General features: G+C 53.0%; 1 protein-coding gene across 1 annotated transcript in view; it reads left to right on the forward strand.

The window, feature by feature from the left end:
- Nucleotides 1-12,607: 12,607 nt before the first annotated feature.
- Nucleotides 12,608-25,553, forward strand: part of ALPK1 (alpha kinase 1) — a gene marked incomplete at its 3' end in the record, with an annotated part of 52,849 nt that continues 39,903 nt past the window's right edge. Inside the window, exons 1-3 of the mRNA XM_039846912.1 lie at nt 12,608-12,624; nt 20,341-20,560; nt 23,294-23,448. Coding sequence (XP_039702846.1) covers nt 20,446-20,560; nt 23,294-23,448 — 270 coding nt within the window. The remainder of the gene's footprint in view (nt 12,625-20,340; nt 20,561-23,293; nt 23,449-25,553) is intronic.

The raw sequence follows: 25,553 nt of genomic DNA on the forward strand, positions 1-25,553 counted from the left end.
GGTCCCTCTGAGCCGGGGACACTGTTGACAGCTCCTGGGGGCGGGTTTGGGTTGGGTGTTCCTGTGGCGGGTCACCCAAGCAGGGGACAGGCGAGGCGAGCAGGGAGCAGAAAGAGGTTCCTGTTAGTCTTCTGGGGCACGGAGGTGTCACCCCCAGAACACCCGTATGTGGCTCGTCTTGCCGGCAGCAGGAGCAGCGTGTCCTGTCGCGCTGGCTCGCCGCCGCCCTGCAGTGCTGGCTCCGTCCGCTCCGCCCGCGACGCTCGGGGACCTGTTCGCGCGCGTCCCCACCCAGTCCGCCGGCTGGCGCGTTTCCAGACACCACGAGGGGCGCTCAGGACGCCCGGGTCCCCTGTCTCCCTTGCAGAACCTCGCGCCTCCTGGAGAAACGCGTTTTCTCTGAGAAGCCCGCTTCGGGGGCCCCCGCCCAGGTCAGCGTGGGAGGCTGAGCGTGAGGCTCGCACCCCGCGTCTGCTCGCGGGAGGCCCGAGGTGTGCTGGGTGCGGAGACGAAGCCCAGCAACTCACCAGCGCGGCAGGTCGACGACTCTTTGGGACGACATCGCCGCATTACAAAGCGAGGAGCGGCTTCTCTAAACCCAGCTGAGGACCGTTCTCTCCCTTTGGGCCTCGGTAAACACAGCAGCCTCGTGGTTTGGGGGAGCAGGGTAATCCTGTTTCACATCTGGAACCCGGGGAGCCACCGAATGTGTGTGCCTCCTCCATGGGCGGGGTCCCGGGAACCCGTGCAGCCAACGTCTCCCACTTTGGGGGTGACGCCTCAGCACACCCACATCGAACACCTTACACGTGTGCTACTTTCTGACCAAACTGTGACAGCCAATCCCCGCCCTGGGACCAGCACAGCGAGGCCGGAGTTTTTGCTAAAAGTACTTGTGTGAATGATTTTGACCCAAAGGAGCAATGTTTTTTTATTTCCTCTGTTGCCTAGCATTTTAAAATTAATTTTCACACACATTTCCCTGGTCTCTGCTTTATGAATTAGAAAAAAAACATGCAGTTCTTTCGGTGGAAGACATTGAAGTGCCTTGATTTTTTTTTTCTTTTCCTTTTTCCATCTTTTCTTCCTTCCTTCCTTTCTCTCTCTCTTTTTTTTTTTTTTTTTTCCCTTTTGGTTCAAACAACATGCAATCGACTTCCCTGACACTGTTGCATGTATGTTTTTCCTAACCGATGGAAATACTTGACCCCAATGACCTGAACTTTATTTATGCTATCACCAAGATATTACAGGCATTCCCTCTGGCTTTTCTACTTTACCTGCATAGGAGGGCGACCCAGAACTACTGAGCTCCACAGGTGATACCCACAACACTAGCCCGCACGTAGTTGAATAGTGTTCAATAGTATATACATGAGAAACTTTGGGGACATAAACTCTTAGAAGGTGTTCAGCCTGGTTCTGAGTAAGTAGGGATTTCAGTGTGTCAGTGAGGTTCAGATCCCAGAGTGGGAAGTCAGGGTACGGAGGAATGCTTCTTATTTTAAACCACGTGACTCAGACACTCTCAGTTTTAACCTAAATCCTGGTGCTAAGGGTTCCCTTTGGATCTGATTAATCTGATGGAAATAGGATGAGAAAATGTCCTGGGCTTATTCGTCGTGTAATCCGTGTTGTTTGTACACAGTTGTTGCCCCAGCCAGAGGGGGGGTTGGATGCAGGAGATCTTTGCATTGCCTCGCCGGTCCTGTCGCTGTCCAGTGGGGGCTTCGCCGCAGTCACAGTGAGTCAGAAGAATGCCACCATTTGCTCTGGGGGTTTGTTGTTACGATTCTGATGATTGAGACATAGCCTCATCTAAACGGAAAAGATAATCCAGATGGCTAAGGTTCTTTTCATTCTTGAAAACGTGGATATTCACATCTCCGTGGTGATCAAGCAGTTGGGGTCTTGGCCTGGAATATTGGGTGCTCTTAGCAGGCAGTGGAAGCTGCAGCCGTCTTGGATAGAAATGAGCAGGACAGGAACGAATGTGAGTGTATGGTGAGTTTCCAAGGCTCGGCTTTGGGACACCTGCGTGGTAGATATAATACATTTAAGCCACATAATCAGGAGCAAAAATACAGCTCTTTCTGTTTTTCAGTGACTTAATATGACCTCTATCTTAGCGTGCCATTTCACCTGGATGTGGGGAGCTTCTCCGAGTTATGTGCCAGCAGACGCCAGTGATAAGGGCTTTCTCCCTCAGTCCTGGGCTTCCTTGGGCTTCTGAGTGGGGTGCAGGGCCTTCACAGAAGTTCAGTCATGCCTCGAGCTCTCGGGATCTTTATCCAATCTGAACGGGTAGTGTTTACAGCACGAGTCCTCTGCCATGAGTCTTTCATGGGCCTTTGCCTTTTGGAAAAATAAATAAGTAAAAATCAAACCAGACAAACAACAAATCCAGGCCTTTGACTTGACTCCATCTCTCAAAACTGTTGCATCTACTTTTGGTTCACTGATGTTTCTGCAGTGCCTAGAATAGTCTGACACATAGTAGGTGCTCAATAGCTATTCGCTGAATGAGCGAATAGGTGAATGAATCAAAAGTTCAGGTTTTATTTGGTCCTTTTAGACACAGCATCCCCAGCAGAAAAGTAATCAAATGAGCAGGCACATTCCGTGGGGATAAATCAGGAGTACCCCGGAAAGTGGAAACTAGGGTCATTAACGGAAGGTAAGATGAGGCTCCGGCAGACGTCCCCAGTACTGAACCGGGGGAGGACAGACGGCCACGCCGAAGCTACATTCGGAAGTACGAACGCTGACGTGCGAGAAAAAGCCACTCGATCTTCTTGAGTCTTATTCACCTATTTTGTAAATTGGGGTGACCAAAACTTAATAAATGAAACTTAGCCCAATATAATTCTTAACTTTATTGAGATATAATTTACGTACCATAAACTTTACTCATTTTAACTATATAATTAATTTTTTAGTCGATTTACTGAGTTGTGCAAGTATCACTAAAATTCAGTTTTAGAACATTTAGTCACCCAAAGATGATCCCTTATGTGCATTTACATTTAATCCTGGTTCCCAATCACGTCCCCATTGAATCTACTTTTTATCCCTCTTGATTTGCCTTTTCTTAAAATTTCTGATAAATAGGGTCGCAAACCATGCGGTCTTTGTGACTGGGTCCCTTCACTTCGCGTGTTTTGGAGGTTCCCGTGGTCGCCCCTTTCGCTGGGTCACCACACGCCGCTGGCTGGGGAGCCCACACTTTGCTCCTCCATTCGGCGGTGAACGGACACTGCGGTGGTTTCTACTTTTTTGGCTATTGTAAATAATGCTGCAGAGAACATTTATGGGCAAGTCTTTGGGTAGACATATGTTTTTATTTCTCTTGGGTAAATACCTAGGAGTGGAATTACAGGTTTTTATGATAAACGCATGTTTAGCTTTTTAAGGAATGGTCAAACTGTTTTTCCAAAGGGTCTGCACCATTTCACGAATCCACCACGAGTGTGAGGGCCCCCATTCCTCCATATCCTTGCCCACTTGTTATTTTCTGCCTTTTTCACTGCAGTGAATATAATTTTATGTAGAAAAAAATCACTTGTGTTTACGAATGCTTTATCAATAATGAAATGGCGATGGCTAAGATATGGTTGGGATCATTTAAAAAATTTGGAATGGAATTCGTAAAAGTTGAAAAGAAGCAAAAAACTTACTCACTGCCGTCATTCTAATCTTCTTAAAGCTCTTTTATTTTTTTAAGTTCCTTTTCTATTAAAAACTTTTCATATCCCTCTCAGTGGTATGCAGGGTGTCTTGTACTGATTCATTAGAGCCAATTATTAAATTTTTAGGAATTTTGTGAGCCATTTGTTAAACACAGCCATCATTAAAAATTAGATATACAAACTTTAATATGACTTGAAGACAAAACGAAACTTCTTTTATGAAACTTTACTATTACCTATGCTTTTGAAGTTACTCGTGCCTAATGTGTTTGCGCGGTGGGCACGTGATTCGATGTCTCTTTCCGACTCTCGCTCGGGGACCTCACGCGGACCACCTGAAACACGCCCTGGGAGCAACATTCACACCACAGGAATCGACACCCCAGATCCTGGAGGACTGGTTGTCAAACATTTGCCAGCTCTAAATTTATCCTGCTGGCCTTTTTTGTTTATAAAAGGCGTAGACGATTTTGGAGAGGATGAATGGGAAAAACTAGATAACTTTTTTTACTTATTCTTAATTAGATCTTTAATGGTATATCAAAATTGTACTAGAACATATACACTTCATGCAAATGTTCACATTTTTTAGGTGGGTTCGTGCGTGATGGTCTCTTATACTCCTACCATGTTAGCCGTAGTTGTGTTTATTCTGAAAGGGCCCTCTCTTTTTTTATCCCTGAGATTTCCCTGAAAGCCAACCCACCGGCCTTCTCAAATAACTACCATTTTACAAACTACTGTTTTTAAACACAGCGTGCTTATTCATTCCTTCTGTCCTTAAGACTTAGTCTGTTACTCCCTTTTCACTTCTTAAGATGAAAGTACAGGTTACACTTTTTTGTTTTTGTTGTAAAAGACTAACGATCTATGGATCTTCTTCTGAGTGTTGTTCTGGCTGCACCTTAAGTTGAGAAATGTGTTGGACAATGACTTCTGAGTGCTATCGAAATTGCCCAGTGGGCCAAGTAGAAATTTTAATTTTTTTGTTAATAATTTAGAGCTATTTTATGGATTGTGGTCAAATAATTTTTTTCTTTGGGGGATTTGTGAAGTTTCTTTTGGGCCTACTATATCATTACCTTTTATAAATGTTTGGTAGTAACAGATATTTATTTTGCATAAGAGCTGAAGGTTTTGCACTTTAAAATTAATAAGCCATTTTAGGATGTATTTTATTCTTAAGTATTTTAGTGTTTTTTTTTTCTAGGAAGACAGTTTTTGAGTAAAAATATCATAAACAATTATAAATTTACCCAACTCTCTACACCCTCCCTACCTCGCTTACGTTAGACATGTGGTAGGAAGGTGATGTTGACCAGACAATCGAGAAGGGGCGTAGGAGGGAAGAGGAAGAGCACGCAGAGAAGGCGCCGCCGGGAACGCGTGTGCTGACGGCCGGGCGACTGCCCTTAGGCGTAGCCAGGATTAGGGTGACAGCATGAAAACTCAGCACACTTTCCTCCTAGTGTTTGAAGTGGCCAAAATGACCCACAGCAAGAGAAATGAGGGGTCACCTGCCTCACAGCACAGTCACCTGAGAAGAGCAGGTGACTAATGCCTGCCGCCCAGTAGGGGTGCTACAAAGTCGAGGCTATTTAACTCGAAACCCTGACCTCTTTCCATTGCACCATAAAGCCTTTCTGGCATATATGCTCGTGAACAAAATTAAATAAGGAACACTATCGTGAAATGCACTTGAACTTGCACACACCGTCAACAATATTTGGAATTATAATGAGACACACAGATGTGTCTAGAAGCATTACTGCGAGGGTGAAGAACGATGACCCAGTAAAGAAGGACCTGGGTCAGGTGGTCTGTACACGCATGGAACAGATCACCGGGTCTGGTTCTGGGTTTCCTGTGAGTGAAGGCAAAAAGGGACAATAGGATGAGGTCTAAATCCCCATAATCTAATAAAAAGAGAAATATCCAGTTGGCGTGCAAATCAGAGTCTCCCGCTTTAGTCTAGGAGAATTTACCATGTAGGACTTTAAGGAAAATAACATGAAGCAGTGTGATGAACCTCTTCAATAGTAATTTTTCTGATTATTATTTTTATATTATAATTTATTATTTCAAAGTTAACCCAATTTATAAACCAATTTTTTTTACAAATTCATTATCATAAAGTATGAAAAACAAATAAAAGCAGTTTTGTTTATAGCATAGCACTTTCCTTTGAAAAATAGTCTGAGCGTTAGGAAGGGGAGACGGCAGCAGAAAGACGGGCTTCTCTTGTCATCCTTTGTTTTTAACGAAAACTTTGCATTTATTTTCTGTACCGCTGTGTACTTTTTACTGTTTTCTATGTTTTATCGAAATCGAATACTGGGTTATCCATCCGCTGCCAGCTGGGTAGTCTCCGCAGTCGTTTCTGTCTATAGAAAAGTGAGCTACCGGTGACGCTCCGAGTTCTGCAGCAAACGTTTACTGTCTCTTGTAAAAATGCGGTGAAGGAAAAAAGACCTGTGACGTCACTGAGTCCCTTGCCCCTGAGTAAGCGGGTCGAGCCCCGCACAGAATTGCGGGGCGCAGCTGGTTCTCGTCAAAGGCCCCCAATGCCCGGATGTCGTTCGTTGTCCTCTTAGTTGGACAGCTTGTGGACAGTCCCTTAGGAAGAAGCGCGGTCAGCATAACCTCTCCTCCTCGCGCGCGTCCAGCGACGCGGACCGGGGAAGGCGAGGGCGGCCGGAGGGGACCCGCCCGCGGGGACCCGCGGCGGCCTCGAGGGGAATTAGCGGGGCGGGGGAGGCGACGCTAACGAGGCGCACATGTCCCCCGCCCGCGCCCCGCAGAGCCGTCCACAGGGCTCCGTCCCCGCGCAGCGGGACCCCGGCTGTCCCAGCAGGAGGACGAGCGGAGCCGCCGGGCGCCAGGCCAGCCCCGCGCGCGCGCAAAGCCGCCGAGCGAGCTGAGCGTTTCGGGGTCCGCGGGGACCCCCCTCCGCTGGCCAGAAACCCCCCCGACCGACGCCGGGCGCGGAGTCGCCTTCCGGGAGGGGGCGCGTTTAAACGCTGTTTCGGGGTTGCGAAGGGCGCGCGGGGTGCGTGGCCCGCCCCCATTTCGCTTCGACTCGTCGGATCCGCTTCCCCGCTTTTTGTCCACGCACTGTGCTCCACGTCGGGGACACGGGGACACTGCGACCTTGTCGCAGTCCCCGCGGCGCTTCTAACACGGTTCGGGGGCTGACGCGCCCCACACCTCCCCACGAGGGCACGTGCGCGCGGCCAGCGGGGACCTCAGCGCCCCAACCGGACGTCCAGACACAGTCGGCCCTGGGGAGGTTCTCTGCTAGGTGCGTCCCGCGGTCCCCGAAGCGCGAAGGCGCCCCGAATCCGCGCGCGCGCATGGCCTGCGCGTGACCCCTCATTAGTTACCAGCATTTCGCTGCTCGGTCCTTGCGTTTTTGTTGGCCGCTGGCGTGTGTGTCCTCTGTCCGTTTTGAAGGGCTTGTGTGCAGGGACCAAGGGGCGTCATCCATATTCATGAGGCAGAGTTCTCTCCAGGCCGCTAGGCGACAAAGCCCAAAGCCGGCTGTTTCTCAGCAAGCGGCTGGGGGCTGGGGTGGGAGTGGGGGATGTGTGGTGGGGGCTGGGGGCGCAGGGCTGCAACCAGGTGACCGTGAACAGCCAGCCCCCTCCACCGCTCGTTAGACCTTGCCTTCTCCTCAAGTTCCCCAATTGTCGCTTGTGACAAGGCTGTCATTAGGTGATGGCTTCTTTTGGCCATTTTCAGATAAAGATAATTTCCTTAACTTCCATTTCATTTGACAATAAGCAGTTTGGGAGAGAAAGGAAGTGCTTCAGTAGTTTATGGATTAGGGTTTTGTCACTTCAAAGGCATCTTTGATCTAAAAATATGTGCTGTACCAAATTCATTATGTCTTTGCTTAAAGAGCTTTTAAATTTATTGATCTTCTCCTCAATTATTCTCTTTTTACCGTCCAATCCCGATGTGTGAGCCAGCCGTGTTGGGGGGGCCCAGGGAGTGTGGGCAGAGGCAGCGACAGCTCACTCCCGGGGCCATTAGAGGCGACACAACAGGTGCTTTTGTTTGCTGCCAGCCTCCTCCCGCCCTGCGCACAAAGGCCTCTCTGCTGCTGAGCGCTTGCGGAGGGTGTTAGTCCCCGACAAGGCGGGACAGGACTATAATCGGTGTTGCAGCCTAATAGAGATTAAAAACAAAAAACAAAAAAAACTCCACGATTTGTAAAAAAATTATGCCTGTATTGTTTCCACCCCCGCCTCTGAGTCCCAGGCTAGGAACGCACTGTGGGGAGAAGCGGGGACTTCTCTGCCCACCCGCGATCGAGTGTCCCCTAGAAGCTTGTCACATGGTGCCCAGGCTCATCTTGCTGAAGTTCTCGTAACTGGATCGTGGGAAGTCACAGGGAGCAGAAAATGAGAGCGTAAGAACTCACGTGTGGAAGTTCGCTTTGCGCCGGCGCCAGACAGAGGCGGGGCTCCGTCGCTTGCTCCTCTCTGCCCGGCTGGTTGCTGTTGTTCTGGGCAAGTTTACATGGTTGTGTTTTAAACACCTAGGACAAAGGGGTAACTAGTCTATGTCCAAATGATCACGATTAACCTCTGTCTCCTAAAATTCCAAGTATACTAACATCCACTTAGGGCAGAACAGCCAATCTCTGCATCTAAGAAAAGGGATCCAAATGCGGATGCTGCTGCTGCTTCTTTGTTTGTTTGTTTGTTTGTTTTTGGTGTAAATGTATTATTTTATTAGCCTCTTGGCAGACTATTTTATAATTTAGAGACATTCAGATGCTTTTGATAACTAGCAAGTTCATGATAGCGAATCACAATTTCAAAGTATCTACATTATAGGAAATATGTTACTTTAAAGCATGACCTTAGGTTCCTAAAAGCAATAAAATTGTCTCTTTGGAAAAGCCAGTTTCCCGACTCTCCAGACACTCATGGAGCACGTCGCCTTTCCTTCTGAAAACCTAGTTGAGAGCGTGGGGACTGCCACGGGCCCTCCGCGCCCTCGCCGAGACAGCGGCCTGGGCACGTCCAAGGGTCCCCTCCTGCGTCCCCCTGGTACCGACCCTCGTCGCCTCCCCTCCCGTCATCCGGCTCCGCGGTTGGTCCTGGCCGCTTGCTCTGCGCCGTCCAAGGAGCGGGGTGAGAGCACGCGGGACAGGAGAGCACCTGAGGGAGGGCAGGGCGCGTCCCGCCCGCGCTGCCCGGCGGCCCACCTGCCTGCCCTGGGGACCAGGGCGCTGGCCGCCGAGTCTGAGAGGCTGCGACAGTAGGGTTCACGGTCCATCATGCCGTCTCCTCAAAGGACTCATCCCTTCTTTAAAGGTCTCTGGTGTCATTTCTCCTGACGTGTTTTAACCAGGAAACCTCGATTTCGACTTCCTTGTGAAACCACTTGGGAGGAGGAAAGCGGGCTTTGCGGGAGGATGTTTGGGGAGAAGGCGCTGTTTTGTCAGGTTCACCGTCTTTGTGACATGCGAACGCACGGCATACACCGGCGACTGCAGCCCCGTGGGTCTGCCTCGCAGAGAAGTAAATGCCCTTCTCGCAGAGGTCGCCCTGAACACAGCGTCGGCCGCTGAGGAGCCGCCCCTCGGCCACCCGAGAAAAGCCACATCATCCTCACTGTGGTGTTCAGAGCTGCGAGCCACCTTCTCCATCTCAGTGACAACACTGCCGCAGGAACCCCGTGGCTGGGGGCCAGGCTGATCCGGCCCCAGACGCAAACACTTCTGCCTGGGTTCTGGCCGGGGCCGTGCGGAGGCCGCCCAACCCCCCTCTTTCTTCCCCTGTTAATTGGCGGAGACCACCAGAATTTGGAGGACACAGATGTCACTGATGGTTTTGCTAGGAAGCACATTCATGCCCATCTGTTGCAGCCTAGAAGGCTGTTCATATACTCACAGGGCCTTCATTTAATTCTTTTCAGAAAGTAATGTAAATCCAGTTTACTTCGGAGGTCGCAGCCGAGACTTATGCCGATGAACCCCTGCGATTTACGGGCACGAGCGCTGCGGGCGGAAAGAGCAGCCTTTGATGCGGTGCATGCTAACGAGGCAGCCTGCCTTCCTCGGGCTCTGCGGCCCGGGGTCCTCCGGGTTCTAATGCGGCGGTGCCAGTTGGTGTGCCTGGCTTTAGAAAAAGGAAGAACACATCTAATCTTTAAACGGAAGTTCCTTCTTTCATAAGAAGTAAAAGAGAAAGGGAGGAAGCCTCGCAAGGGGCACCGCCGTCTTCAAAGATGCAGTGTGAGGGGACAGGGCTCCCCCTGCTCGGCAGCGCGAGGCCAGCCTGCGGCCACCGGCATCGCGGCAGACGCGGCCGCCAGCCAGTGTCTCCCCAGACTGGAAGCCGGAGCGGTGACCAGCGGAGTGGCTCCCTGACTTGCCACTTGTCTCACCCCCCTCTGCGTTGTCTCTGGGGTCTGCACAGGTTCATTCTGTTTCTGGGTTACCTCAGAGTATGGCACGCAGTGTATAGGATGCTCAGGTAATGCTTAGCTACCGTTCAGGAGTTTCAAACACAGTACAGATTATTTCATAGTTAAAGCCTCTAAGTTAGCCATGAAAGCCAAGCATTAAAGAAACAGTGGAAAACAATTTTTTTTTTCTTTTGTGCCAGTAACAGCTTTTGTGAAAAGCTCATGCGTTCCAGTGGCCTAGTTTGAGCTCCTCTTTTTAGACATGTTTTCTGTGTCCCTCTCAGCTCTGTACTGGCTAAAAGCTGAGAAGGAGTTAACGCCAAGTGTCAGAGTCTGTCCTCAGTGGGGGAGGGGGAAACGGGACTCGTCTCCTTGGGGGGCCTCCATGGTGAGCGGAGTACCCCAGAAACGGGGAACCAGTACCGCAGTCGCGTGACCGCTTGGAGCCGCTCTGGGGCTGTCCCAGGAAGCGCGGCGCCTCGGAACCCCCAGATCGCGCTCCTCGTCCAGGGCAGCAGGAAGGTGGGAGCCACGGTGCCAGCCCTTCCTCGGCGCCTCGCCGCTGGGCGGTGTCGGGCTGTTGCTGTGCGCATGTTCTCCAGCCACAGGGCCTGCGAACGCTGGTCCAGCGCATCCGCGGGACCAGCAGGGCCAAGGGGACGCAAGTCCTGCGCATGTGCTGCGGTGGACTTACTTCTGTGTCGCCTGAGTGCGCTCTGCCGATGCCGCTGCAGAGGCCACCCCTGGTCCCGGAGACCCGTCCAGCACGCAACCGGATTGTGCGTCGGGGCGCGACGAGGACCGGGGCGGGGGTCCGACCTGCGGGCACGTCCCCGGGGTCACCGCGCGCCGCGGGGAGCCCAACGCCTATTCCACCAAGTGGGCGAGCTCTGAGGTTTTGTTTCTTAATGCAAATAAAACCCATATCTTTCTTCTTGAAAACGTCTAACTGGTCAGTTCTCCGACAGAATTTCTATTCATTAATTGAATGTGGGTCTGGAGAATTATTTAGGGACCGTCTCATTGTTAGGTGGCGAAAACATCGAGGACGTAAAGGCTGCCTCGCCAAGCACTGTCCCTTCTCAAGACCATGAACGCTAATGAAACCGGCGAGGAAACCCAATTCTAAGAGGGTAAACTAGGAAAAGATTGGGTGGCCCTTTAAAAAATGAAATTTTGTTTTTTGAAAACTTTTCTGACGACACCGTCTGACATCTGTGAAGCACTTTACTACACGGTAGGCGATGTTCTTCGTCTTTTACCTGCGTTGACCGACACTTGGAAAACTGAGATTCGTCCTCATAATGTCCCTTCGCCACTGACGAGGAGACAGAAGGACTTGGCTGGGGCTCTCCAGCCAGTGGTGACCACGGGGCTCGCCGGCCCCGCTGGCTCCACGGTAAAGTGCCCTTTCGTTTAGATGCCACTTTCCTCCTCCCGTGACCTCGGAGCCCCTCCCCCACTTGCTCCCAGCGCGCAGACCCGGGCGCGGGTCAAGGCCGCGGGTCAAGGCAGGGTCAAGGTCGCCGCTCCTTCCTGCGCAGACACGCGGCCTCTCTCCCAGCAAGCAGAGTGCCTTGCGAGGACCAGTCCGAAGCCTCACACTCGTCCTGGCTCCTGCCTCGCCATGTCCTCGCGGGTCCCATTCCTCACTGGCCCCGGGTGGACAGTGGCTGCCTCCCTTTCAGATGAAGGCCCTTCAAGGTTGGTGCAGCGCCCCTTGCGCTCCCCGTGTGCCCCGCGGCTCCAGACGTGCACGTCAGCGCGCATGCGGGCTGTCACTCGGGGCGCAGACACACAAGGAAAACTGTCCGGAAATGGCATTCGGAGCCTCGAGCAGGACCAGATGGCAGACTTGACCCAGCCTGACCTGCGATGCCGCTCCTGCAGCCGCGGGGCCCGGCTCACAGCGGGTCAGGTGTCACCGCTGCCGGGGTGGGTGACAGAAGCCCGTGCCCGGCCGCACTGATGGGGTCTCCCCCTCCCTGCCCCTTCCTGAGGCCTGCAGGTAGCCCAGCCGTGACCGGGACATTCCTGTTGCTTCCTCACGCAGCCAGGCCTGACATACAGCCCCCACGGCAGAGGCTGCGGCACCAGGCAGGGGACCCGGGACAGCCTCGGCCCCCACCCGCCCGCCCACTGTTTAACAGGCGTGGCCCGCCTGCCGGGAGTCTTACCACAGCAAAGAACTCCATTTTATATCTAGTCCATTTTCACTCAGAATTTCCTAAAATCCTTTTTAAAATTTCACAGCACGCTCCTTCGTTTTCTTTGTGAGTGGGAGGGAGAGGGTCGGGTTTCACCGTGATCTGGTGTTTGTTGAACTGATGGTTCAAGTGGCCTGTGTCGTCGATTATTTCCAGAGCCCACGAGGCACCAGAGAGGCGTCTGCGCCCCCAAGTCTGTCTCCAGCTCGGTTCCCCTTCTTCGCTCTCCAGCCACCAACCCTCGCCCCAAGCCCTGCGCCGCACCCTTGTTTCACACATATGAAGTTACGGGAGATGGCGTGCAGGTGAGAAGTCTTTGCTATTTGGTGAACTGAACCACGTGTCATTGTGAAGTGAGTTTTTTTTAAGTGTGCTTCAATACCAAAAAGTCACATGTGCAATTATTATTATTATTTAAAATTTTTCAATTAGCGTTGGCATTCAAAACTATTTTATATTAGTTTCAGGTGTCTAGCGTAGTGATTAGACATATGCACAATTTACAAAGTGATCCTCCCCGCTGGGCACTATACGTAGTTATTACAATATTGTTGATTATATTCTCTGCTCCGTGGTCTCTGTATCTCTGCTAATGCTTTTTGCCTTAAAGTCGATTTCCCCTGACGTTAGCATAGCTACAGCAGCTTCCTCTCAGTCAGCGTCTCTCTAGTGTATCTTTTCCTATTTTACTACTTTTAACCTTTCTGTTCTTATGCTTTAATTAAATAAATGTAGCTCTTTTTAATATCTAGTCTATTTGGTCTTTTTCTTGTGGCACTTAGTTCATTTACATTTATTGGAAATATGATCTTTAAATTTATTCCCACCGTCTACTTTGTGCTGCGTGTGTGCCCTGGGCCCCCTCATTCACGCCCCACTTGAGATATGGGGTGATCAGCTCATGACCACAGTGTCTGGTTCCGTAATGATGACTTCTTTGACCCGAAAGGAATTTAGGAGGGTATTTCCTAATTTTTTTAAATTGCCTTCTTTGGGATTTTTTAAATACTTTTTTCCTTCTATTAGTCCCAGAGTTATGTTTTTTAGGGATTATCTTAAGATTTTTATCGCATTCTGAAGCTGACGTCTCCGCACCTCCCGATTGGCTTTAATGTCGGCTGCTCGCCTGGCGCATGTGCTGTGTGTGTGCGTGAGCTTCTGTTTCATTCGGTCCCACAAGATGTTGTTACAGCTTTCTGCGATCAGTGTGTATTTATATGTAGCCAATAACATCGCTTTCGTTGCTTTTTATTTCTCCTTGAATGTCATCACCTGTGATCACTTTCCTTCTGTCTAAAGTATATACGTTACAGATCCGTTTAGTAAGGAATTATTGATGTTCAATTTTAAATATTCTTGTTTTTCAGGGTTCCCTTCTGCTGCCTTATCTTCTTCCCATCTAATACCCTGATGGGTACTATCATATGTCAGACCTTTTCTATCAGTCATTCCTGTTTCTTAATTTCTCTTTTGTATTTTTTATCTTTTTGTCTTTTTCTGTTGCATTTTAGGCGGTATGTTCTGATTTATCATCCAGTTCAAAAATTCTATCTTCAGCCAGAGCTTCTATTTTATCAAATATATCTAGTTCATTCAATTAAAAAGTTTTAATTACTATATTTTTTACTTCTAGAAATTTTACTTGCGTTTGATTCTTTTTCCATGTGCTTGTACCTTTTTGTAGTTCTTTGCTTTTTATTCATACACTCAATATACTCATTCGGTTCTTTAAACATGTTTATTTTGTTGTCTCTATCTAATAATTCTTTTATTTGAAGCCTTTATGGGTCTGCTATTTCTGCTTTCATTTTTTTACCTTATGTTTTTTGTGAGTTTTGACCAGAAGCTTGTATTTTTTGGTGGGATTTTTCTGAAGTTTGGATTACAGTCAGATCCTTTAGAGAAGACTGTGCTTCATTCTACCAGTTGCCGGAGAAAATGACCAGCCTGGGGTTATTTTTAAATAACTCCTTTATAAATAATTATCAGCTAGATGTTTTGTGGACTGTGTGGTTTCAAACTCTCATAAAGCAGCACGTTTTGCCACAGGCAATTTTCCTGAGAGATGGGGATTTATTTTTAGCTCAGCCTTGCCGTAAATGTGCAACCTTTTAGGGCCTTGGTTTTACGAAGCAGGGCGGTCTCCTCACGCGCTTCCCGCCTGGGTAGGCCTTTGGTTTTATTTCCTCTCCTCCCACACTCCAAAATAGGGAAAACCAGAGTTTGGCAAATACGCTCAAGGCAAAAGCTAGCTTCTGCGTTGGTTAACTTTCTGGGTTCCAGTTTTTACTTGCTTTTTGTCTCCTGAGTGGTCCTTCCTTTCTTGGCATTTCATTGATACTTTTAGAGATTTTTAAATACTTTTCCAGCATTTTTAGTTGCTTTCAGCAGGAGTCCTGGGCAGGACGTAGAGACTTCCATGCTGCTAGACATGGAGATCTGCCCTCCAGGTTTCCAGTGACTCAGAGATCGCCTTCTCCTTCTCCCTTTTCCACAGTTTTAAAACACGATCAAAGGTCTTTGACCGAAAATATCTGTCCGAGCCCCGCAGTGGTGTGACTCTCGAATCAGATCTCTCCTTTACCTTTCGTTTCCTGCTTGCACTGCCAATCAGTACAAGGAGTGATGTGGTCACAGCTCCGGCGCGGGGTACTGGCGGGGCGCGGGTGGGGCGCAGGCTGGACGGCATCGCCGGTGCCTAGTGGGATGAGCGCATTTTGCTGCGCTACGCGGGAGACCGGAATGCATCTTCTCACCAAAAAAAACATGATAAATGATTTCGAAAGTAGACAGAAGTATTTTTACTATAATTATTCATGTACATATGAATTAAATGAGCTCTATGAATTTGCTTATGAATTTAACCAAGAATTAATTGAATTCCAACAAAGATAATTTAAACTGAGCTTTTGGAGTATAGCTGTGTGTGATAGGCCTCGTGTAGCTCATTTCTGGGTATTTACGTCTTATTCTTCTAGTTATGTTGTGAGCTCCTCGAAGGTATAGACTGACTCTTGTAGCTCTCAGTCCTCCCCACACGTTCATGCTTGGGGGTTCTGACTAGTCGACTGGTGGATTATTGCAGAGGTGACAGCCAGTAGACTGTGCTATACCTTTGGAGTCGTCTTCTTTTTCCTGTTTCACCCCCTAATACTGGTACTAATTGTCCAGCAGGAAAGATTCAAACACAGTTTGCAGAACTTCTGGTCAAGATGGTGGTAAACGCTGTGCTCGCTTCTCTCACAACCACATCAAAGTTACAACTAAACTACAGAGTAACTGCCATTGAGAATCACCTGACGTCTCGCTGAACAGCATCCTACAACTAAGGACACACAGAAGAGGCCCCTCGAGACTGGTAGGAGGACAGAGACGCAGACAGGGCACCCACACCACATGTGGCAGTTAGAAACCGGAGGGCTAGCTCGGCTGCCGAGGTCCCCCTTAGGAGCGAGGGGTCCCAGCTCCACACTGGGCTCCCCAGCCCAGGATTCCGGTGCCAGGAGGAGAAGTCCCCACAACTTCTAGCTGTGAAAGCCAGTGGGGATGGAGGCCGAATGACATGGAGGGCCGGGGGAGGCGCAGTCTTTCCTCTTAAGGGGCCCCCAGGACTTACCACTGACGGACTAGCTCTCTCAGAGCTCCAGCGCGGACACAGCTGGAAAGGCACCAGGGACACTTGGGGAGGGACTGGGGCAAGAGCTGGGGGTGCAGCGTCTTTCCAGACAAGTCTGGCGGAGGCCCTTTGTTGAACCTTTCCCACCAGCATGCAGATGTAGGCAGCCACCATAGCTGAGTCTCCATCAACCTGGCTGACACCGGGTGTTGGCTCCGCCCAGGTGATTCCCTGAGACCCCGCCCCTCTCCACGTGCAGGCCACCCAAGCTGCTTCTAGTGGCTTTTCCATATAAACAGCCAGTCTTGTCTCAAGTGCTGTATACTTTCCTAAAATCTCTCAAAGTTTCACAAAACCCAAAGCAGCAGCATCTGGCCCCGGTGTGCCTGTACCTTTTGCTGAGTAGCCCCGAGCTCAGCACTAGCGGCGGCTGCCTCGGTTCACAGCTAAGCCTTTCCCAGGTGCCTCCAATCTCAGCACAGGGGGCAATCATCCTCTGATCATTCTGTAGCTCATATCAAGTGGCCCCGGGCAGGGCACAGGCAGCAGCTGAACATGGCCTACAACAGAGCCCCTCCCAAGAGGCCCCAGAACCAACGCACCCAGTGGCCAGCTTCAGATCACACCAGCGTGCCACCCAACCACCTCCACTGATGGCCGATTTGTCAATTATCCTATAACTCGGCTACTCAGCTTAATTCTAGGTCATCAATGAGAACTAAAGCATGCACATGTCAAAATCAGACAGAGAATGTATGGAACATGACAATTTGGCTACGTGTGGACATAATGTGCCTTAGGGTGAGATTCTCTTTCTCAGGTAGCTAGCATTATTCTTAAGTTATCTTTTTGTATGTTTGATTTTTCTGGCCTCTTCCTATCTGACTTAAAAAAATATATGGGGGAATATTAAAATAAAAAAATAATCCATAGATTACAAAACATACTGGGAAACATCCATCATTTGATTTAGAAATAGTGCAGAGTTCACAGAGTATCGCAGTTCAGGAGGCAAAAATTGATATGTGCTGAAATCAGAAATGATTCTTTTAGAAACGAAGCTGACCAAGAATTCCAGCAGGACTTCTGCCCGAAGGAAAACGTGCTGGCTGCAGCCGCGGCCGCCCTGGGGGTGAGCCCCGCGGGGCCACACGGACATGGAGCGGAGCGTTTCTCACGCCGCGGTGTTTTCTTCCTTTTGTCTCCCGAATTCTACAGGGAAAGAGGAAATGCTATGACTTTTGAAAAGTATAAATAATGTCTTCGGTACATTTTGAGGAGTCCCAAGTTCTAAACGTTAATTATCTTGAAAGTCTCGTCTTCCTTTTTAGAAGCGCTTCCTTGGTTAAAATCTGGTTGCTTATTTGGACAGCACGATTCATCTTCCTTACTGCCTTCGTTGCTGGAAATTCAAAATCGAAGATGCACCTATGTCCTCTCCCAGATCTCGTCCACCCCCTGCCTTGAGGACAGGAACGCCATCCACTCAGTTTTGACAAGGCAGAAATTCGGGCCTCATGCTGAAGGCCACTCCCGTCCCCCGCCCCCACCAGCGCTGCGTTCACCTCCGGAACAGCCCTGTCTGCCCAGTTTCCTGTGTTTCTAGGACCGTCACTCTGACCCAGAGTCCTGGCGCCTCTCGCCTGGGTTGCTGCAGGACGTGCCCAGCTGTCCTGCCTGCCATTCCCTTCTTCCTGCCCCCCAATACCCACGACAGGAAGGCGCCGGCCAATGCAGACGCGGTCGCGCGCCTCCTGCGACCCGCATTCCCGTCACTCTCGGGTAAACGCAAAGAGCGGTCCTGGCGCTCAGGGCCCTGCACAGCCCGGCGCGCAGGGCCCTGCACAGCCCCGCGTGCCGCCCCAGCCTCACCGCACACCAACCTTCTCCCGCTCCCCCGGGGCAGCCTACCTGGCTCCCCTCGTCCTCGCCATGTCCCCCTCCGCCGCTGGGGCTTCGCCGAGCAGTGGCCTCTGTCGGAGCGGGGTTCAGGCGCCACGCCCTCAGCCCCCGCCCCTGGCTGGGATTCGCAGGGCCTCGAACCTTCTCTCTCTGGCAGCGCTGGGACGAGAGGCAGAGGTTTATGTTACTGTGCGTCAGGAACTGGGCCTTCAAGTGAGAAACAAACGCAAAGAAGTGTATTTATTTAGCATCCAACCTCTCAGATTCAAAGCAACGTTTCTAAACCACAAGGAATGTACACTTAAGGGTCCCCAAAGAGCCCGGGATTTTTCAGTAAGTGCGCGTCAGGTGTTCTCCAGCGGCAGACACCCCGGTTCACCTAGGCTGCTGCTGATGTGCGATATGGGACCTGGGGCGTTTTAACAGCTGTTCCAAGCAGCCCCTCCAGACAGATGAGAAAAGTGACTCTCAGAGGCGTCACAAATAGTCAGTGACAACGGAGTGGAATTGGTCGGCAGACCTCGCGGAGCACTGCACTCCGTTTTACTGTTTCTAGGTTCTCTTTTCATTTGTTCATGCCGTCTCTGCTTAAAACACTTACAGAAACAGAGCAATTAAAACCCGATTTCGTTTTCTGCGTCCCGGGGACCGCCTTCTGCCTGGTGACACCACACCAGTCAGCGGCGACTGTGAGCCCCTACGCGACGGGGCGCGTGCCATTGAAACCATGTCTTAGCGCTGCCTCGTCTCTGTGCGGGCTCATGCTCCTTTCCACTCTTGCTACGTGAGGTCCTGAAGAAGGGGCGTAGGAATGAGAACCCCGTCTCGCTCTCGTTAAGCTCTTGGGGAGCGAGGACTGTCCTCGGCCGCAGCGCAGCCCGAGCAATCGTGGGGGCTCACGCTAAGCCTCCTGGGGCTCCGGTCTCCTCACCGACTCCCGTCCCGCCCCCGTCTGCAGGTGGGCGCGTGGGAATGGAGCCGCACCGCCAGCGGCCTCTGGCTGGCTCTGGCCCACTAATTAGCTCTCGGAGCAGCCCTTGCAGCTCCGTTCCTTTCATACGAAGGCAAGCTAATGGCCAGCTCATACCCCAAACACTGACTTAGAAACACTTGAGCTTAAAAGGACATTGAAAACCATTTAGTTCAACAATCCACCCATGCAGGAGCAGCCTGAGGGAAGAGAGACTAAATTCATACTTGTGCTAAATGCCTCCAGCGCCCAGTTCCTGACGACCTCGCTCCCGTGAATGCTCTTTCGATAACAAGAATATTGTGTTCAACTCGGTGGTGTCCTTCATCAACACAGACGTGATTGTCTTAATGGAACAGGCCTGTAGCATCCTACAACTTTGCTTTGACAGTTCCGTGCAAAGCGTGTATGTGTCAAACACAGAGCATATGATGTATACCATCCGAGTCAGAATGAAAAATGCAAAATTTAGATTGTACGGTTAGTTGATCTTTCATTTTCTGTTCCTGTTAAGTCATAGAATAACAAAAAAGTAGGGAAAAAATGCTTGCTTTCTCTTTCAGATCTAAAAACCGACTTCTTAAACTGAGGTCATGGGGCAGCAGAGCACGTGTCACCCCAGCACCAGCGTGATAATGCCCGGCTTCGATGCTCTCAGTGGTCACTTGTTTGCTGGACGAGCCAGGAGATGGGGCCCGGCCGGTGCCCAGCTGTCACATTGTCTCTCTGGCTCTCTTGCTTTGGTAATGAGACCCCAGGTGCCCTGCAAGGTGTCTGGCAAACTCAGAAAGAGAACGACTTTTAAGAAAGGGCGGACAGACAAAAAGATTTGTTAATCACGTAACTTTTTGGCATTTGTCAGGCATTTTTGTACGGTCAGTAGGTTATTTTGTCTGTGAACTTGACTGTAATTGCACATTCGGATATACTCGTGTTTACATAAGAACCTCTCAACTGCGCGGACATCGAATTGCGATAGAAGTAGGTCCACCCGCCCATGCGATAAATCTAGGAAACTGGGTTTTCTGAGGTAGCACTTCTTTATATTTTCTTTGGCAGCATACTTGGCGGTGAAGAGCGTTAAATGTGGCACCTGTCACTGCCTATCTCGGTCCAACTTATACGATACTCCAGGCCACGCGGGAGGCTGCAGGGGGCCGAGCTCTCCGGTGCGCTCTGTCCGGGCGGTGCATGGTGGCCGGACGCTTCCTGCAGCCTCCAGAGGGCACGGGCTGTGGCGCCGACGTGACATGTGCAGAAGACATCGTCAGGGGGAGACGCTTTCCGCCGACGTAGCTCCAGCGACTTCGCTGTGGGTGGCCGCGTTTTGCACCGGGACCCTCCGCCTGTGCTCTCCGATGCCCCGAGCAGCTGTGGGCGGAGACGGGCCCCGGTCGCTTTACACAGCCCCTGACGACGTCCCGGCGCTGTCGTGCGTTTCCGCGTGCTTGCCTTATTCGCCCTGTCTGCGTGAGTCTTACCGATAATTGACGAGGCTTCGGTTAATCATCTTTCTCCTTCTTTGCTCAGCAGGTGCTCGGCTCGAAGGGCCTCTTTCGCTGAGGATCGATGTCTTCTCCCAGGTAACCCAGCACCCAGGACCCGGAACGCGGGACCATCGCGGGCAGGGGCGTCACCATGAACGACCACGGCGCTGTCGCGGAGCTCCTGCAGGAGTGCCAGCGCGCGCTGGACCAGCTGTCCCTGCGGGCGCCGGGCCCCGAGGGGCGCACGGACGACGCGCACTGCGCAGGTGAGGGGCGGAACCCCCAGGGGCGCTGCGCAGGGGAGGGGCGGGACCCCCAGGGGCGCTGCGCAGGGGAGGGGCCGGCGGGCGCAGTCCGCCCCCCACCGCCCGCCCGGTTTTCCTGCTCGGGGCAGATGACCACCGCGAGACCAGTGGGCTTCTGAGGCCGGGGAGGAAGCCCGCTCTGTCGCCGTGAATCGCTGTCAGTTCTGGCTTTAGGCTCCAGTAAACAGGAGCCGCGAGGAACGGTTTAGTTCCAGACGAACAAAGGGCCCGAGGGAGTTTCAGTTATTGAAAAATCGAGGCGACCCGTGAACGGTGCCACGGAGGTTTCCACACTGAGCTTTGCGCCGCATCAGTTTCCGTAGACGGCTGTGGGTTCCACAGACGTGTCGCCGCATCTGTCCGCCCTCTTTCGGGTGTCACCGCAGCTCGCCAGCAGCCGCACGCGCGTGCGAGACGAACGCGCGCTGTCCCCGCCCGCAGCGGCGTCGGGCGCCTGCGGCTTTCTGCTCGTGTCCCCGCTCGTGGCCTCGGTTTAGATGAGTCATCGGGAAGTTTCGGCCACGCTTGTCCCCTCGTCAGCGGCTGCCGAGAGGCGCCCTCCTGTCCTTAGACCTCCCCGTGGCGGCGGCGTACGCTCCCCCCCATTTCTGTGTGTCCCCTGTCATGTGCGTTTAATGTCATGGTGCGTGCGTGGTCCGCCACGCCCTACGAAGCGCAGGCTGCGTAACACGCGCTGTCCCCTCCGCAGCTGGCGGCGGAGTGGGGCCGGGACGCCCCGCCTGTGGCCGCCCGCATTCCCACGGGGGCACTGTCAGGTGTCCGTGCAAGTCTTAATTTTTATAACCTGTCGTTTGTGCCCCTTTCAAGATAAAACGCCCTACGCCCAGTCGTGTCACACGGGGGTCTGTGCGTTTTCTTTCTTTCCCGCTCGCCGGCCAGCCTGAGCGCCCCAGGGGCCGGCGGGGGCTGGGCGCCCCAACGCCCCTCCGCACGTCCTTCCACTGCAGGCGGCCTTCGTGTGTCAGCCCAGACTCCTCCCGCCGCCGTCCTCCCTGCTGAAAACAGGCCCCAGCTGGCTAGCGTTTTCTTCTTCTTCCCAAGTGCCCCGGAACAGGAGAAATAACGAATTTAGTCCCAGATGAAGCACTTCATGGCTGCAGAGTCTCTCAGCCCCCACCTTCGGGTCCGCTGCCTGGGCAGTGAGAGGTGACGGAGGCAGGGCTGACTGCTGGGCGTGGCAGAGCTGGCATCGTCCCAGCTGTAACCAGCCCCTGCGTGCTGTGTGGTGAAGTCTGATCCAGGGCTCTTCCCTGGCAGGTGGTTTCTGAGCAGCTCTAGCAGCAGGTCGCGTTGCCACCAAAGTGCCACCTGCAGGTGCTCCACGGCGAAGGCGTCAGGCCGGGCCACTCGCCGTGTCGGAGCTCTCAGTCAAACACTGCAGCTTCTCCTTCCTCCTCCCACCCCACACCTGCCCTCAGAAGGTGTCTTCATCAGCGTGGTGACGCAGCAACTTCCCCAGGGAGAGGCGAGGAGCTGGGACCCATGCAGAGATGCATTTGAAGCATATCCGAGAGACGGGCTCACGCACCTGCCGCACCCGACTGTCCTCGTCCGGCGTGGCCTGTAGGGAGGGGCGGAGGCAGAGGTGACTTGTAGAGAAGAGTTTCTCAACACTCACGAAGAGACTCGAACATGTTTAAACCGCTCAGCCCCAGAGTGTGGGGAAAGTCTTTGAACCCAGAAATCACACTTCTGCTGAGAACGACAGGGAAGAAACAGATGAAGAATCCGCAGAACGCGGTAGCCAGTTCGGCTCAGGGAGGACGAGAGGGCGAAGGTATCGACTGGCCCGTGGGTGTGAGACGCGGGGACCCGGGACGGTGGCACCACTCAAGCCAGAGCCCAGAGGGAAAGGGGGACGCGGAGCAAGGCGGCGAGTTCACTGAGAGACGCTGGGTCGGTGACGTCGACGAGGCAGGCACCGGACGCAGGCTGGCGGCCGTGGCCGAGGGTCCCCGGTCCCCCATCCCGAGCCCTGGGGCGTCACGCGTGCCTCAGGCCAGGCGTTTTCAGTCAGGGAGGTGACATGGGCGTGTGCCAGCTGCCACGCCACTGCCAGCTGGGGCAGTGAGTACGCTCACCGAGCGGCTGACACAACCCAGGCAGCCTCCGGCCACGCAGGTCAGTGTGCGTGTCAGACTCAAGGGCAAACCTCCACGCTCCCGGAGCTCTGGGACTCACCAAGGTTGCGTGCGGGACCTGGTCCTGTGTAAGTAGGCGTGCTGCCCGCCTGCAAGGTCGCCACATCTCCTGCTGGGACACGAGGCCACTGTGCAGTAAGCTGAGGCCATCTCAGATCACGGTGGGTTTTCGTGCTCATTTTCTGTCTTCAAATGCAGCCTCCAGTGAAAGCATGAGGTGACGGGGCCGGAGGAGACCGGGGTTGCAGGGGTGGACTCCCCGACCTGCCCATCCCGGCCCCGCCCCGTCTGGGATTCCACACCTTCCCGCCTGACTGCTCTGCTGCTGTAGGGCAAAGCTGGCCAGGGCCCCCCAGGCAACTTCTGGGGCTTCTCCTGGGAGCCTGCCCCCGCCCCCACCCCCTCCACATGGACCAGCCTGCCAGGCCCAGGAAAGCTTTTTTTTGCCACCGAGGTGCTTCATCATGTCGTTGGCAACTCGACAGCCTTTTCTTTGTCTGCAATTTCCTTACCTGAACTCTGACCTTTTCAGCTCTCATCCCCAGCGAGCTGAGGACCCTCGTCCAGGAGGCGAAGGAAATGAAGTGGCCTTTTGTGCCCGAAAAGTGGCAATACAAACAAGACATCGGCCCGGAGGACAAGACGAACCTGCAGGACGTGGTGGGCGCCCAGCTGCAGCAGCTACTGGTAAGAAGAGTCCCCCCCCGCCCCCGGCCCGGCGTCCCTCTGACCCCGCCGGGCACTCAGCCTCAAGTGTCTAACAGATTAAATTTCCCTGAAGCATGAAACGTCCCCCACCCCCGGTCACCTCTGCCACGGTGACTAATGTGGGGTGTAGCTTTCAGATCGGCATGGCAGGCCAGAGGACCTGCTGCTGAAAAGCCACACCAAGGACAGTGAGGAGGGGTGGCCGAGGGTGGCTGGGGGGCTAGCCGGTGACATTTACACCTCGTTGGCGGGCTTCAGTGTGTCTCACAGCATTTGTGTTTTGACACGCTGTTTTCTAAAAAAAAATTCACCACTGTTTCACCAACGTGACCTGCAGCTGGGTCCCTGTCTGCTCCCTGGGCCTTGGTTCAGGCTGTTCAGGATGCATCACGACAGAGTCATGACAGGCTCACGGGCGCCTGCCCCCGACGGCGGACCGGAACCGAGCTGGGCTCAGGCTCCAGGCTCAGGTTCAAGGCACACAGGGGCCCTGCGTTCCCACGTTCCCTCAGATGAGTGTCGAGGAAAGCAGTCTGTTGCTCATGTGCATTTTCTCCTCACATAAAAATATGTTTGTCTGGGGACCAGGACTTACAAGCAACGACAATATCCTAAAACTTTGAATTGATAGATTTACATGGGAGTGGGCTTCGGGGTCCTCCTAAAATAAACGTACAGACATCATCTTTTCCTTCAAAACGAAAATCCAGTAAAGACCCCTGATCCATGCTCACGCAATGGTGTATTGGCCGATCTAACAGAAGCAGTAAGACTCCCCCTTTCCACCCCGCAGAGGAGCAAGGTGAGGGGTGAGCCAGGTTCTGGGTGAGTGCGCTGGTCTCAGCGGGACGCTGTCACTCCGGAGTCTAGGAATAGTCGCACGCACGCCACCTCGTGTGAGCCTCGGCACAGGCCGGCAGCGGTTGTCACCGCTACCACCCCACGTCACAGGTGGGGAGCCTGAGCGCCGGGTGTCACCTGCCCAGGGCAGCAGAGCAGTGAGTGGTACAGCTGAGACTCGCAGCCCTTCCTCTGCCCCGCCGTGCCTGTCCCCCGAGCCCCAGGGCAACGGCCGGAAAGCACAGTGGACGCTGTGAGACACGGCTCCCCCGCGGCAGCGATAGACTGTCCCGCACCCCACCGCCCGCCCTCTGGCCCCCCGCACCAGATGGGCGAGTGCGGCTGCAGAGCTGAACCCCTTCTGTTGTACTTAACGCTTAAATCACTTTCTGCGTAAACAGCCCCGTGTGGCCGAGGCCGCTGCTGTGCTGGACGCTGCAGCTCGAGGGCGGTGATTATGATGCCTTCCGACTGCGGGCCAGGGTCGCCTGGAGACGTGTCGGGAAATGGAATTCCTGGGTCACCTCGGCTCTGTCAGTCGGCCTTAGACAAGCCCCCTAACCCCCGATGGCTGCAACGTGGGGTTCGGGAGCCTGTGTCCTAAAGGGAGGAGTGGGTACTGGAGGGGCAGGGCGGGGGGGGGCCTCGCGTGAGGGCCGCAGGAGGCCAGTCAGAGGAGGACGCTCTCCCCCGCAGTCCGGGAATTGCTGTTCACATGGCAGCCGATGCCCCGGGAGCTGAGGGCACGGAAAGCCATGTGACTCCGCTGGGTGGTGGCACGTAGGGGCCGTCGCTCCCAAGGAAGGCGAGAGCGGCCGCTTCCCAGAGCGGGGAGCCCTGCTTTCATCTTGGGCTTGGAGAATCTTTCTGAATGTCAAGCCCAGGCTGAGAGGCCAAGAGACAGCACAGCCCGCTTCTGAGTTGTAGTCCTGGTCCACCCAGAGCCCCTCACTGCCTGAGTGACATCAGCCGGAAAATGAGGTGGCAGTTGCAAGGAGCTGGGTCTTGCTGTGTTTGGGGCTTGGTGGAAGGTGGGCGCTCACAATTGTGGGGCCAACTGAGGGTCCGTTCATCATCCCTCCAGTTTCTTGCCCTTCCGTGCACGCGAGTCACAACTGGGGAAACCGAGTCACACAGAGTTTAAGAGGCTTATGCCCAGGTCGCAGGGTCACTGGGTGGCAGCTCTGAGATGGGTCCCTCTGTACTTACCCTGCAAGGCTCTGCGCTCTGCCTGGTCCCTCCAG

The sequence above is a fragment of the Pteropus medius genome, unplaced genomic scaffold, assembly GCF_902729225.1.
Source record: "Pteropus medius unplaced genomic scaffold, Ma_sr-lr_union100, whole genome shotgun sequence".
NCBI classification, from domain to species: Eukaryota; Metazoa; Chordata; class Mammalia; order Chiroptera; family Pteropodidae; genus Pteropus; species Pteropus medius.